This window comes from Bos mutus, chromosome 15 (assembly GCF_027580195.1).
Source record: "Bos mutus isolate GX-2022 chromosome 15, NWIPB_WYAK_1.1, whole genome shotgun sequence".
In the NCBI taxonomy this organism is placed as follows: domain Eukaryota; kingdom Metazoa; phylum Chordata; class Mammalia; order Artiodactyla; family Bovidae; genus Bos; species Bos mutus.
Window position 1 is genome coordinate 3,591,115 of NC_091631.1, and position 15,725 is coordinate 3,606,839.

Consider the following 15,725-nt stretch of genomic DNA (forward strand, 5'->3'; position numbering starts at 1 on the left):
TGCAAATAAATAAGACTGGCATGTGCTCGCAGTGCCTCAGCCACACTGGGCCTGCCCCCGCTCACGGTGCGCGTGTACCCTCCCTGCCCACACTGCTCAGGCTCTAGATTGCTCTGCCAGGAACCATCCGTGGCTGGCCCTGGTCTGCTTGCACCTCCCAGGTCTAAGCCGCTCAGGTTCAGGCACTTGGGTAGTCCTCAGAGGCACAGACTCGGTTGGGCCTGCGTTTTGTGCCCTTCCCAGGTCCGAGCAGCTCAGACAAGAAAGACAAGACATATACTTGTTTTTCAATGATGAGGTGTTTGGCGAGTGCAGTTGCTGTGACTTATCGCCTCCCCGCTGCTCGGTTATCTGGGTGTACAACCGTCGCACCTTCTCAGGCGGATGTTGACTGTCCAGAACCCCAAGAAGTTTTAGTTAGCAAAGAAGCCTGCTTACAGTTTTGTAGATAATGTCTCTCTGGGGCTGTGATTGCCCCCTTCCGGCTCTGGCTGCCTGTCACCGGAGGGGGACGGTCTGCAGCCGGTTATCTCTGTACAGTCCTTTGTTCCGTGCGCGGGACTGGCGGTGTCTTAGGTTAGGGCTGGCTTTTCACGTGGTAGATATCCCACAGTCTGGTTGGCTATATCCCAAATTATTTCACTCAGGTAGCGCTCGGGGTATTCAGGCCAGATCCTTACTCTAAGCGATGCAGCCCATGCCGCGCCTCCCTGCCCAGCCCCCGCTTGCTAATGGCAGATGCAGGCGTCTGCGCTGCTTCTCTGCTAGGGGAGTTACCGTAGGGCTCGTAATCTATGGGTTTTAATTGTTTATTTATTTTTCCTCCCTGTTATGTTGCCCTCTGTGCTTCCAAGGTTCGGCACAGACTCGGCAGTGAGAATGTTTCCTGGTGTTTGGAAACTTCTCTTTTTTTGACTCCCTTCCTGGGATGGAGCTCCATCCCTCCCTCTTTTGTCTCCTTTTTGTCTTTTATATTTTTTCCACCTCCTTTTGAAGACAATGGGTTGCTTTTCTGGGTGCCTGATGTCCTCTGCCGGCATTCAGAAGTTGTTTTGTGGAATTTACTGGGCATTTAAATATTCTTTTGATGAATTTGTGGGGGAGAAAGTGTTCTCCCCGTCCTATTCCTCCACCATCTTAGCTCCTCCCCAGTTCTCTTGTCTTTGAAAAAGTCTCAGTGACTTGTTAGAAACAGAACCAGTTAGGGGTGGTTCTGTGGTTCCAGGATTGCAGGTAAGTGGCAACTAACCAGGTGAGGAGTAAGGGCAGGGATGGTAAAAGTGTAGTTCAGACACTGGATTCAGAAGCCAAGACCCTTTAGCAGAAGAGTATGTGAGCCTGGAAGGAAACCACCTGGGCTGAAGAAGACGCAAGTAGTCTAAGGTGGGGCAGGCTCCGTGGGGGAGGACCAACATGTATAGTCTGTTGGCAGTCACCAAGTTTCATCTTCATCCAAGAGCAGCCATGGGAGTCCATTGAAGAGCTGCAAGTAGGGCTGTAACATAACTTTCATGAGCCGCTTAGTGTGCAGGGATGTCAACACAAGTTCCTGTACCTGATGCCTAGTGAGGCCAAAGAAACTCAAATGGAGTTTGGAGCAGAGAAAGGTTTATTTCAGGGCTATGCAAGGGGAGGAGGTGGCTCATGCCCTGAAAAGTCTAGACTCCCAGAAGGGTTTTGGCAAAGCAGCTTGTAACAGCGCATGAGGGGGAGTTCCCGGGGTTTGGGATCAGCTTGTGTACAGCTCTCTGACTGGCTGATGGTGAGGCACAGGGGTTCCCATCTTCAGTTCTTAGGCTCTAGGTGGCCTTGGGCTATGTGTTCATGGTCAAAAAGTAGTTCCTCCTTTTGGTGGTGGGGATGGGGGGATGCATTCCTATATGCAAAACAGTTCAGGAAATTTGTATCAAGTACCATTTTCTGGTGCCTCAGAGAGGAAATAAAGCAGGGGATGTGCCAAAATCGCCTTTTGGGGGGAGCTGTTGCCAGGAGGCCCCATCGGGTCCTGCTTGGTTACAGAGACAGAGGTCTGGCCAATCAAGCCATCTTTATTCCTGTGGCCAAAGAGCAGAGGGCAGAAATGATCTGCAGGATGGATCATCTGAATTCTAACCAGTGCTCAGTGATCTGGGAAGTCGTGAAAGTAGCAGGCCTTGGGTCTTCTCCTCTAGGAAGATTATTGAACAAGCTGTTAGAAAACAAAAATTCAACTGAGTATATTTGATGATTGAATTGGCTTTATTCAGTGATTTATGAACAAAGTTAATCAAATGGGGCTCTGAGGGGTTGGGAAAATGGAAGGCTTTTATCAGAAGAAGAGAGGGGGAAGGAAGCTCTCAGCAAAGTATATTTAGGGCAGACAATTTTTTGATGATGGGGAGGGGATGACAAGGGTTTTATCCTCTTCTTCCTCTGGGCTGGGGGCAGGGATGAAGAACAACAGATTACCTCCTAGATAGCTGATTCAAAAAAAATACAGATAGTTGATCAGAAGAATTACAGACGATTAAAATTTCACTTTGGGGAAGGTTGAAACTGCAAGTAAGTCAGGCATTAGAGAGGTTTGGTATCATGAGCTTTAGCACAAGTGACACTTTGGGGCCTGTGGCTTTCTCTTTAACACAGACTCACGCACATCCACATTATGTTTCTGGATGGCTGTAGTAAGCATCCATCCAGAGGGCTGCAGACTTCTTCAGGGCCCTGTGAGAGGAGCAGACAAAATTGTGAGTAGGTGAGACCCAGGTCAAAGGACCTACTTCATGGAACATTTGCTGTTTTACTTAATTCAGGGCAACATTGTCATTTTCAGCTATATCTGAAAAATGTCTTTCTATCTTGCCAGTGTGGAGAATCAAATACATTGACTTATGTATTAGAAGATGAGTCCACCTTTTCTGGCTTCCCAGGTGGCTCATAGGTAAGAATCCTCCGGCTAATTCAGGAGATGCAAGACACACAGTTTCTATCCCTGGGTTGGGAAGATCCCCTGGAGAAGGAAATGTCAACCCATTCCAATATTCTTGCCTAGGAAATCCCAGGGACAGAGAAGCCTGGCAGTCCACAGTCCATCAGCATTTCTATATGGAAGAGACTGAGTTTTTCTTTCAATTATTTTTCTTCTGTACTCCAAAGCATCACTTATTCTTTTCTCCATATTAAAAGAAAAATCTCTACTGAATCTCTACAAGGTAAATCATATAGCTATACCAACCTAACCTGTATCCACCTACCTCTCCTACTTTATAAAGTTAAAGACTTTTCTAGGCTCTGGTGATACACCTGTGAGTAGGAGTGGTGAGAGTCTTTCCACCTGGAGCTGTGGTCTATATTGGGAGACACATATCACATAATTTATTACCCAATATGCTATTAAATCATGATTGTAATAAGGATCAGAAATGAAGAGAAACAGGTGCTGTGAGAGCACATGACGGGTTTAGTCTTGGGGGCAAAGGAGGACCGAGATGAAGAAAAGACCTTTCAGGTGAGCTTTGGAGAGTGAACGGAACTTGAGAAGGTGACAGGAGGGGGGTGGCAAGTTGGGAGATTTTTCTAGGTAGGAGAAAAAGTGACCAAGGATGTGTCATGGCAAGGGGCAGGGAGTTATGTAGTGGCTGAAGGGAGGCCAGATATCGGGAGGGCAGGAAAGGAGGAGGGCAGTGGTGGAGAGTGAAGATGGGTCACTGTTCAGGGGTCAGATCTGACCAGCTCTAGGCTTGCTGGTTTATTTATTCATATTAAAAAGATACCCTTGCTTTTCTTTTTCCTAATTTTAAGATAAATTATACAACCAAGGTTTTGGCTGTTAATTTGATGAGCAAAGGATCCTCCAGGGAACTGTGAATGCTTCAGGATGAGTATGAATTCTCAGTTCCTGTAGGAAGAGTCACCCCTGCCTGTCCCACCAGACCCTGAAAGCACCTTAGTTTGCAGCCCCGGACCAGATGATTTGAGAGTCCCTCCCACCGGTTAAGTTCTAAAGCATGTCAAGGCTCTGGGTGATACAGAGACAAATAATACAGAACCCTGGTTTATAAGAAGCTTGAAATTTAGTAGGGAATCAAGGTATTTTCACTAAGTACCCAGAAGGCAGCAGCTAAATGGTAGGAATGACTGTTATCATTTCTGTGTTAGTGTTGTTCTGTATAGTGCCTCATCTCCATGCTGGGCACATGAATTCTCCTTAATAAACAGTTATTGGCTGAATGATTCATAAAGCAGTGAAGAGTCTGGGAACCAACAGTGAAGGGAAATGAGAGCTGTGGGTTGAGGGACTGTTATTACCTGATAATATCTCCAAATGCCTTCAATATGGGCTTATTCACATATGGTAGTCCATGCTTGGCACACAGTGACTTCACCAGAGGTGCCACCTTGTGATAATTATGGCGTGGCATTGTGGGAAATAGACTAGGAAACAGAGAAAGGAGATGTAAAACTTCTCAGACCTAAGGAGAAACCCAAAGTTCCCTTTCCCCTTTTACAAAATAAAATGGTATCAGCCACGCAGACCCAACCTTGACCTTCCACAATACTTTTGTTTTGGGAAGTTAAAAAACTTGCTGGCAGACTCATCTTATTCCTTAAACCTCTACAATCCTTCTGGGTGGCAGATGTTTAGGAAGAACTAAGGGAATATGTTTTAGCTCCATCAACTGTTTATTTTTGGCCTGATCCAATGAAAGTATATCATTTAGAACTTTCTACCATTTAGAACTACCCACTCTTTAGAACTACCCATAGAACTAGAGATACTGAACCGCCCACCCTGCTCCTGCTAATCTCTGTCTTAGTCTCTCTTTCTAACTTCCTTAGCAAGAATAGATGGACGTATATTAAGTCATGGTAAATAGCTAAAAGTCCTAGGAAAGGAATAAGAAGTGAGGAGAGATGGATTTTTAATCCCAAGTTTTCATTAGTCAGCCAGATGACCGTCTTGGATGTAAACCTCTCCTTTAATAAAACTATGAGTAATAGTCCTTTTTTTGTTTTGCTGAAAATTTCAAGCCCTAATATGAGAAATAGAATGAAAAAAAATTCCTTGAACAAATACAGGTCTTGTTCCTTCTTTGACTATCATAGACTCACATGGCTTAGACAAAGGGAATGTGGAAAGCCTTTCCCCTGATACTCTGGAGAAATTGACTCTCAATGTTTTAACTTGCATCAAGGTGTGAACTACCTGTTTCCTCTTTGTAACTGACCCATTGGTTAAGTATTTCCAGATACCATTTAGAAATTGCAGCAGGGACTCCACTTCATTAGTTATTTTGTAAACTTGGCTCTAAAGACACAGATAAGTAAATATTTGAATTATAACATAGTTAAATTTGAACACAAGTTGGTTACCCAAGTGTCCTGATTTTTCTTAGGTTTTGCCAACAAAGAAAATGCAAGGAAATCACCAATTCCTAAGCCCATAGAAATCTGGAAACTGAGTCACTGATACTTTTCCAAGATTTCACTCCATTTACTTGAGATTTTATTTTTTTTGGGCTCAAAAATCACTGCAGATGGTGATTGCAGCCATGAAATTAAAAGATGCTTACTCCTTGGAAGGGAAGTTATGACCAACCTAGACAGCATATTCAAAAGCAGAGATATTACTTTGCCAGTAAAGGTCCGTCTAGTCAAGGCTATGGGAGAAGGCAATGGCACCCACTCCAGTACTTTTGCCTGGAAAACCCCATGGATGGAGGGGCCTGGTAAGCTGCAGTACATGTGGTCCTTAGGAGTCAGACACGACTGAGCGACTTCACTTTCACTTTTCACTTTCATGCATTGGAGAAGGAAATGGCAACCCACTCCAGTATTCTTGCCTGGAGAATCCCAGGGACGGAGGAGCCTGGTGGGCTGCCATCTATGGGGTCGTACAGAGTTGGACACGACTGAAGCGACTTAGCAGCAGCAGCAGCAGTCAAAGGTATGGTTTTTCCAGTGGTCATGTATGGATGTGAGAGTTGGACTATAAAGAAAGCTGAGCGCCAAAGAATTGATGCTTTTGAACTGTGGTGTTGGAGAAGACTCTTGAGAGTCCCATGGACTGCAAGGAGATCCAACCAGTCCATTCTAAAGGAGATAGAAAGCCTTTGACAAAATTCAACATCCATTTATGATAAAAACTCTCCAGAAAGCAGGAATAGAAGGAACATACCTCAACATAATAAAAGCTATATATGACAAACCCACAGCAAACATTATCCTCAATGGTGAAAAATTGAAAGCATTTCCTCTAAAGTCAGGAACAAGACAAGGGTGCCCACTTTCACCATTACTATTCAACATAATTTTGGAAGTTTTGGCCACAGCAATCAGAGCAGAAAAAGAAATAAAAGGAATCCAAATGGGAAAGAAGAAGTAAAAGTCTCACTGTTTTCAGATGACATGATCCTCTACATAGTAAACCCTAAAGACTCCACCAGAAAATTACTAGAACTAATCAATGAATATACTAAAGTTGCAGGATATAAAATCAACACACAGAAATCCCTTGCATTCCTATACACTAATAATGAGAAAACAGAAAGAGAAATTAAGGAAACAATTCCATTCACCATTGCAACGGAAAGAATAAAATACTTAGGAATATATCTACCTAAAGAAACTAAAGACCTATATATAGAAAACTATAAAACACTGGTGAAAGAAATCAAAGAGGACACTAATAGATGGAGAAATATACCATGTTCATGGATTGGAAGAATCAATATAGTGAAAATGAGTATACTACCCAAAGCAATTTATAGATTCAATGCAATCCCTATCAAGCTACCAACGGTATTCTTCACAGAGCTAGAACAAATAATCTCACAATTTGTATGGAAATACAAAAAACCTCAAATAGCCAAAGCTATCTTGAGAAAGAAGAATGGAACTGGAGAAATCAACCTGCCCGACTTCAGGCTCTACTACAAAGCCACAGTCATCAAGACAGTATGGTACTGGCACAAAGACAGAAATATAGATCAATGGAACAAAATAGAAAGCCCAGAGATAAACCCACGCACATATGGACACCTTATCTTTGACAAAGGAGGCAAGAATATACAATGGGTTAAAGACAATCTCTTTAACAAGTGGTGCTGGGAAAACTGGTCAACCACTTGTAATAGAATGAAAATAGAGCACTTTCTAACACCATACACAAAAATAAACTCAAAATGGATTAAAGATCTCAACGTAAGACCAGAAACTATAAAACTCCTAGAGGAGAACATAGGCAAAACACTCTCCGACATATATCACAGCAGGATCCTCTATGACCCACCTCCCAGAATATTGGAAATAAAAGCAAAAATAAACAAATGGGACCTAATTAAACTTAAAAGCTTCTGCACAACAAAGGAAACTATAAGCAAGGTGAAAAGACACCCTTCAGAATGGGAGAAAATAATAGCAAATGAAGCAACTGACAAACAACTAATCTCAAAAATATACAAGCAACTCCTACAGCTCAACTCTAGAAAAATAAATGACCCAATCAAAAAATGGGCCAAAGAACTAAATAGACATTTCTCCAAAGAAGACATACAGATGGCTAACAAACACATGAAAAGATGCTCAACATCACTCATTATCAGAGAAATGTAAATCAAAACCACTATGAGGTATCATTTCACGCCAGTCAGAATGGCTGCGATCCAAAAGCCTACAAGCAATAAATGCTGGAGAGGGTGTGGAGAAAAGGGAACCCTCTTACACTGTTGGTGGGAATGCAAACTAGTACAGCCACTATGGAGAACAGTGTGGAGATTCCTTAAAAAACTGGAAATAAAACTGCCTTACGACCCAGCAATCCCACTGCTGGGCATACACACTGAGGAAACCAGAATTGAAAGAGACACGTGTACTGCAATGTTCATCGCAGCACTGTTTGTAATAGCCAGGACATGGAAGCAACCTAGATGTCCATCAGCAGGTGAATGGATAAGAAAGCAGTGGTACATATACACAATGGAGTATTACTCAGCCATTAAAAAGAATACATTTGAATCAGTTCAAATGAGGTGGATGAAACTGAAGCCTATTATACAGAGTGAAGTAATCCAGGAAAAAAAAAAAAAACACACACACCAATACAGTATACTAATGCATATATATGGAATTTAGAAAGATGGTAACAATAACCCTGTATATGAGACAGCAAAAGAGACACTGATGTATAGAACAGTCTTTTGGACTCTGTGGGAGACGGAGAGGTAGGGATGATTTGGGAGAATGGCATTGAAGTACGTATAATATCATATATGAAACGAGTTGCCAGTCCAGGTTCGATGGACAATACTGGATGCTTGGGGCTGGTGCACTGGGACGAGCCAGAGGGATGGTATGGGGAGCGAGGAGGGAGGAGGGTTCAGGATGGGGAACACATGTATACCTGGGGCGGATTCATTTCGATATTTGGCAAAACCAATACAATATTTTAAAGTTTAAAAATAAAATAAAATTAAAAAAAAATAAAGGAGATTGGTCTTGGATGTTCTTAGGAAGGAATGATGCTAAAGCTGAAACTCCAGTACTTAGGCCTCCCCATGAGAAGAGTTGACTCATTGGAAAAGACTTGGATGCTGGGAGGGATTGGGGGCTGGAGGAGAAGGGGACGACAGAGGATGAGATGGCTGGATGGCATCACCGACTCGATGGATGTGAGTTTGAGTGAACTCCGGGAGTTGGTGATGCACAGGGAGGCCGGGTGTGCTGCGATTCATGGGGTCGCAAAGAGTAAGACAAGACTGAGTGACTGAACTGAACTGAACTCGCAACTGTGACACTTCCTTCATTTCTTTCTTCTTTCTTTATCGTTGTTGTTAATTGAAAAATAGCATCCTTTAGAGAATCCTGGTTCATTTTTTTCCCTTAAGATTGCAAGTCTAGTGCTCTGGACTATATGGAGGACAGTTATTAGTGACAGCCCCTTCCCTTTATCATAAACTATTTCTCTTACTGGTGCTCAATTTGGAAGTTCAAGTGCCCAGTGAACCAGTCATTGAAAAAGGACTGTTCAACATTACAGGTGGCCAAGACCTGCAAAGAAAAAGCTTACATTAGATGTAAATCAACTCATGTCAACAAGAGATTGTTACTCTTTTATTTATCTATCATTCAACAAGTACTGACTGAGTACATATTTTGTGTAACAAACCATGAGGGATAAAAATAAATCCCAGGTCTCAGGGACCTTACAATTATGAAGTAAATAAGACATTTTGCTAAAAAGTATAGATAAGGCAATAGATATGAAGAAGTAAATAGGATTTGAGAGGACTAAGTCACTATCAGCCCTCAACATCAAAAGACTAAGGTGTCATGAGTAAGGACTTTGGCAGATGGAAGCGGGATTGTAGGACTCTGGTATAAATTATAGGAGTTTGAATATTATTACCACAGAATAGATGTAAAGAACTTCTAAATGGGGAATAAAGCATGCAAGGGCTTTAATCAAGGGTTTTGTGCATAGAAATACATTTATTAATATATACAAGTAGCTTCCTTTTTAATCTAATGTATTTTATTTTGTACAAAGGCAGACTGAGAAGAAGTTCATAGGATTCTCCAGACTACTTAGAATGCTTATGAATGTGATTTTATTCAGTGCCTTTCTGAGATTTAATTCTTGTTAGGGTTGTTGGCATTTTGAATGTTATTTTTGCAGTTGCTCTATGTCAGGGTTCCTCGAAGTGTGCTTTAGAGCATCTTGGGGTTCCCTAGGACACTTTCAGAGGATCTTCAAGGTCAAAATGATTCCCATAATACTTCTGAGGCAGTATTTGGCTTTTTCATTCTCATTCATGCATGCTTATAGCATGGGTTTTTCCAGGGGCTACTAAGCATGGGATGATTTCATCACTCTGATGTTAACCTTTATTGGATTTATCTTATTATTTTAAAATTAATTCATAGATATTTTAAAACTGTCAGTTTCAATTTCAAATACAGTAAGTATCAGTAGATATAACCTCCACAAACGAAAGCTCTTTGATGTTCTCGATAAGTTTTGAGTGGTTTCTTGACCAAAAAGAAAGAATGGTTTCTTGACCAAAAAGATTGAGAACCACTACTGTGTGTAATGTCCACTGAATTTGGAAATGAGCATGGAAAAGGAAGCAGTATGATGACTGGATTCTCCAGTTAATCACGGCATAGCCAGTGTCAGGCTTAAGAGGCAGTGGTATTCTGCATGGGTCATGAATCTTTTAATCATTAACAGCACACTTGCCGAGAATGCTGAGTCTCCTCTCTGGGCCCCACTATCTATACAATGAAATGAGGGGGATTCCAGGGTTCTCCCTTCTGTTATTCTAGGAGTGTGAGATTCGTTGAAAGACTGTGTCATGTTGAAGCAGGTTTAGTAAACCTTGCCTGTAAAGTGCCGCACAGTAAATGTTTCAATTCTGCATCACAACTATGCAGTTCTGCTGTTTTAGAATGAAAGCTATCATAGAGAATATGTAATGTATGAGTGTGGCTGTGTTCCAGTAAAACTACAAAAACACAGACTGGGCTAGACTGGCCCCTGGACTGTAGTTTATTAAGCCTTAGCTAAGAGCAAAGCTTCTGAAATCAAACTGCCGAGGTTTAAAACCTGCTTCTAGAGAACTCCCACTGGTCCACTGGTTAAGAGTGTGTGCTGACACAGGTTTGATCCCTGGTAGGAGAACTGGGACCCTGCATGCCACACAGTGTGGCCAAATAAATAAATAAAACCTATTTCTGCCACTTATTAGCTGTGTGATCTTGCACAAATTGTGCAACTTCTTCATACCTCAATGTTATCATTTGTAAAGTGGGAATATTCTGAGCACATAGCTACATGAGATGTAGCAAAACAGTTGACAGTGCCTGACCCCTGGCAAGCCTCCAATAAACATCATTTGAGGTCAGCAGACGGTAATCAGGATGCTTTGGTGGATGCTTTCCCAGAACAGCATTATTACCTGAGAGCTGAACCAGTCCTGGTTCTCCTCTGTGCTCATTTTCATTGGTATGTGGCTCATCTGGGTAACATATGCAATCCAGAGACTTTCAAGAAGCCTTTAAGAGAATAAGAAGAAGATATGATCACTCCTTGGGGAGTTTCAGTTCCACTCACTGGGCTTGCATAACCACTGGCAGATCTGGCTGAGCAGTAGAGGAAATGGCAGTGACTCAAAGGTTCCAATCATGTGGTGGTTGTTTGTTTTTCATCTTTGCAGACCTTTTATATCTAAAGATGATACACTAAGTATTCAGTCACACTACCTGTCTTGCAGCCTACTGTACCAGAGCAGTGTCCCCAGTATTTTCTGTAGGCATTGGTACAAGGCTCAGAAGATACCTAGATAGCTGAAGGTCAGGCTTCCCTGGCGGCTCAGTGGTCAAGATTCCATCTGCCAATGCAGGAGATCTGGGTTTGATTCCTGGGTTGGGAAGATCCCCTGGACAAAGAAATGGCAACCAACTCCAGTATTCTTGCCTGTGAAATCCCCAGAGCAGAGCAGCCTGGCAGGCTACAATCCATGGGGTCACAAAAGAGTCAGACATGATTTAGTGACTAAAGCAACAACAATTTAAGGATATGTGCAATGTGATTAACAGCTTGGCTGTTGTCATCAGACAGAACTGGGTACAAGTTTTGATTTGGCACTGCCACTGGCCCTTGCTCTTGAGTAAGTGATTTAATTTCTCTGAACTTTAGTTCTCTTATCAGAACAATGAAATTGATACTATCTACATTGCCTGGTTGTGCATTTTTGATTACATCAAATAGGATAATGCATGTAAAAAGTGAAGCAAATTGCCTGTTGTGTCTGACTCTTTATTGTTATGGACAGTAAGCAAATGAATCCATCCATGGAATAAATCAGGCAAGAATAAGAGGGTTATTCAGTTTAAAGTCATTTTGTTTTGGGGAAAATCTCTAGGATTGAAAATGGGTCTTTTAAAAAACTGGCCTCCTATTATCTTTGGTAAGAATTATGATGCCCAGCAATTACAGTTTGCAACTTGTCTGATCATAGTAGCTACCATTATTTTATTAATAGTAAGGTCCAAATAAATGTGGATATTTTAAAAAAGAAAGTACTACAAGATTATTCAGTTTAAAGAATCATTTTGATTTGGAAAAATCTCTGGATTGATAAAATAAATTTTGAATAAATTTGGTCTCCTCTTATCTTTGGTCCAGAATTATGATGTCCAGCTCAGATTACAGTTTGTTGGACTAAGTTGATCATCAGAATACAGTTGACCTTTGAGAAACATGCAGGTCCACTTAAATGTGGATATTTTTAAGAAAACACACAGTACTACAAGATTAGTGGTTGCTTGAATCCACAGTTGTGGAACCACATATATGGATAGACAACTCTGGGGCTTGAATATCTTTGGATTTTGGTAACTGAGGTGGGTCCAGGGACTAATCCTCCTCAGATGCTGAGGGACTACTATACTGTAATTGGGAATTAATCACATGGGAAAAAAGGCAAGATTGGGCAAATTTAGTTTCCCAGAAACTCATTCAACTATTTCAGCTGTTTTATCCCACATTTTCTTGAAATGTCTCAGCAATAAGAATGCAGTCTGGTGTCATAATCTGCAAATCTTTGATAATCATAAATAGATTGGATAAGAAAGGTAAGAGGACCATCCAGGCAATAAGAGTAGGAGAATATTATTGTTTTCTTACTTGACTAAATATATGAGCACCATGGTTCCAAAGATTCCATAGAAAGGACCAAATGTGATGAAATGGCGGATATAAAAGGTGCTGACCCAGGCAATGTCCTGCAGAAAGAAGGGCTTGAAAGTTAAGCTAGTGGAAATAAAACTGGCTAAATCTTATATCCTGATACTCAAGGAAGCTGCATCTGGAAAGGACCAAGCATTTACCTTTCCCCTTTTCTACCAGCCTGATCTAGCTCTAGCAAAACAATTGAGTTACTCACCTCCCAGTCCCTTCTGCGGTACATTGCTAGAATGGAATCCAGGTTGAAATATACTGGTATAAGAAAGGGGACCCAAGCTGAAAAAAAAAAAAAAAAAAAAAAAATCAAGAAGATGGTGAACAAATGAGCAGATATGATTCCTGTGGAGGCTAGTAGGAGTTGATCTCCTAACATGCTACCCCTGGAATATTGCCCCTGAGAAGGATGTAAGGTGGACATCCACAACCACATCCTGGATGCTCCTGGGCTTTTAGAGTCTCTGAGGGTGAACCAGGACTTTGGTTCAAACTCCCTTAAAGAGACTATGGAGGCTTTGAAGATCTGAGTCATTCTTGATGAAGGCATCCTAGAAGGGCTTCTGCTGTGAGCTTTCAAGTTTTCTCAAGGTCCCTGGAATCCTTCAATCCTTCACGATCCTTCATGTTGGGCCCTGTCACAATATGTTAAGGTGGCAGATACAGAGCAGGCATACTGAGTCTGGCCAGATAGTTATTTACCTGCTTCTCCCCCAGGACCAGTGAAGTTGCCTGGAGCAAGTAGGAATCATATGGAGACCCTTCAGATTTTGACAACTCTCTTCTTGATCAAAATTTAGTGAGATGCTCTGAGTCACCATCCTGACTAGGCTTCAAATGTGACCTATAAATTTTCAGAGTCTGCAAACTGTCAGCACAAATGATTTTCTCCACCCTACACACTAAGAGACTCACACAAATGCTAGAAATAGTTTCCAAGAACAATTCAAGGTTGTGCCCCTAGGATGACACCGACACCTTAAAGTCCCTGCCTGAGAAAGTTCAAGACTGTCCAAATAACTTACTGCTTGTTCAGTAGGCTTCTGACCTCCTTTTCTTCAATCATTTTTTAGAAAACTTACAATTATAAAATTCTTACTGTGTCCCTCTGGGATGGATTGTCCCTGATCCAGAGTGTCTTTCTCAAGGACTTGGGAGTCATCCCTTTGAAGTACAATCTTTGAGGATTGGGCTCTGTCCTGCAGCCTCTGGGAGGGTAGGAGTTTGACTTTGATAAGCACCAGTGAGAAGACACATGTGGCTTAACCACATGACCAGCTTCCCCTCCCTTTATCCTCTTTCACTAATTTCCTTTAGCATGTTCCCATGTTTTAAAAGTCTCCCACCTTTCATTTCTGGCAAGTTGAGCTCAGCCTATACTGAATTACCTTTCCCTACTACAGCAATCTGCATGAAAGCTGTTTTGCCACCTTTATGAAATGTCAAGCCTCATCTCTCTCTGACAGGTTGAATATGACACATTTGTACCTGTCATACTACACTGAAGACATTTGAAAGAAAATGACAAAATGAAACAGCTCCTGAGGACGATGTGGTTTGTAAGCTGGGCATTCTGCAGTGAAGCTACAATATTCATCCATTCCTCATAAGCTAAGGCTGTATTGTTTCACTACACACAGGAGGAGAGTTCAGACAAGAGACTCAACAGTTTTTTTCTTATGTGAATACACATCTGTCTGGGCTGGAAGAGTTCCCTTTCAAACTGGGGCACCAATGTCCTCCACACCCTTTTTGGTCATGAAAGAGAATAACTGCATTAGGATAAGTCCTCAGAATTCTAGCTCTGGAAGAGGCTGCAGTGGTGGTTGAGCCTCATGTCTCAGAATAAGGACTCACAGGCCATCCCGGTCAGGCATGAGACAGATGACCACTGGTGGCCAATGTTTGGGCAAGCCAGATCATCTGCAACACTTTGTCTATCTTAACACTGTTGGCATTTTGGGTCAGATAATTCTTATTGTTCAGGGCTGTTCTGTGTACTGTAAGACATTTCATAACATCCCTGGCTTCTGCCCCATGGGTGTCAATACCATTCCTCCCTCTTTGTTGGGATAATCAAAAAAGTATCTGTACGCTGTCAAATGTCCCACTGGGGGCAGCAATGCTATTAGTTGAGAACCACTGATCTACAGGAAATGTTTGCAATCTTCTCTAATTTGGGTTTCTTTTCCAAATGAGTAAGCATGTTTCAGATGAGCATATTTTGGGGTCTTAAACTTTTCTTTCTGGGCAATCATGAGTTTGACTTGGTTAAGAACAAATCACTTTTGCTTCTAATATTTTTGTTGGTATTAGCATTATTCAGCTACCCTATTTTCTCTCAAGCCTAGAACATATCCAGACCTGTCTTATTATCTGTGTGTGTGTGTGTGTATATCTGTCCACTAAAATACCTTCTACAGCTGTATGTAAGCTGTGGGAACAGTCAACTTTCTTCCACACAGAAGCTCTACAGGTGACTTTTATCATGAGACTCTGCTTTTTCCGGCACCTACTGTCAGTGCTTGAGCATTCTTTTCCTAATTTTCCCCCTATCCATACATCACTATCTTTTTCTTCTTGATAAGTATTGTATTTCATTTATCCAGGATGAGAGTCACAGGTACCAGACCCCTTGATTGGCATCCTGCCTCCCATCCATTCTTGGAGCATCTCCTTCACTGTACAGTAGCCAGAGTGATGAGATGCCCATTAAGAATGCCTAATCACTCTTCTATTTTCCTCTTCAGATTTCACCCAAGTAAGTCTGAAATAAAACATGCTGCTTTTTTGAGGCACAACAAGACATGGGATCGTCTCTCTGTGGGAGGATTTCAGTCATGCCTTCTGGCTTGACAATTGTTTGTTTCAAGGAAATGGGATGATAAGGATTGTGGCTCCCTGGTGACTCACACGTGCAGAAGTACAGGTGCTGCTTCTCGTAGTTGATGAATTTGATTTTGTTCTTGCCATACTGAAGGAAGAGAGAATAAAACTAAAGTAA

The 15,725-nt window shown here is 41.8% G+C and overlaps 1 protein-coding gene across 1 annotated transcript in view; it reads right to left on the bottom strand.

Annotated features, from left to right (window-relative positions):
• Positions 1-2,642: 2,642 nt before the first annotated feature.
• LOC102287422 (fatty acid desaturase 2-like protein FADS2B) overlaps positions 2,643-15,725 on the bottom strand; it is a 40,518-nt gene continuing 27,435 nt past the window's right edge. The window contains exons 6-12 of the mRNA XM_070383243.1: positions 15,635-15,695; positions 12,927-13,003; positions 12,668-12,765; positions 10,938-11,034; positions 8,948-9,027; positions 4,288-4,413; positions 2,643-2,703 (exon numbers count right to left, since the gene is read on the bottom strand). Of these exons, the coding sequence (XP_070239344.1) occupies positions 2,643-2,703; positions 4,288-4,413; positions 8,948-9,027; positions 10,938-11,034; positions 12,668-12,765; positions 12,927-13,003; positions 15,635-15,695 (600 nt within the window). The remainder of the gene's footprint in view (positions 2,704-4,287; positions 4,414-8,947; positions 9,028-10,937; positions 11,035-12,667; positions 12,766-12,926; positions 13,004-15,634; positions 15,696-15,725) is intronic.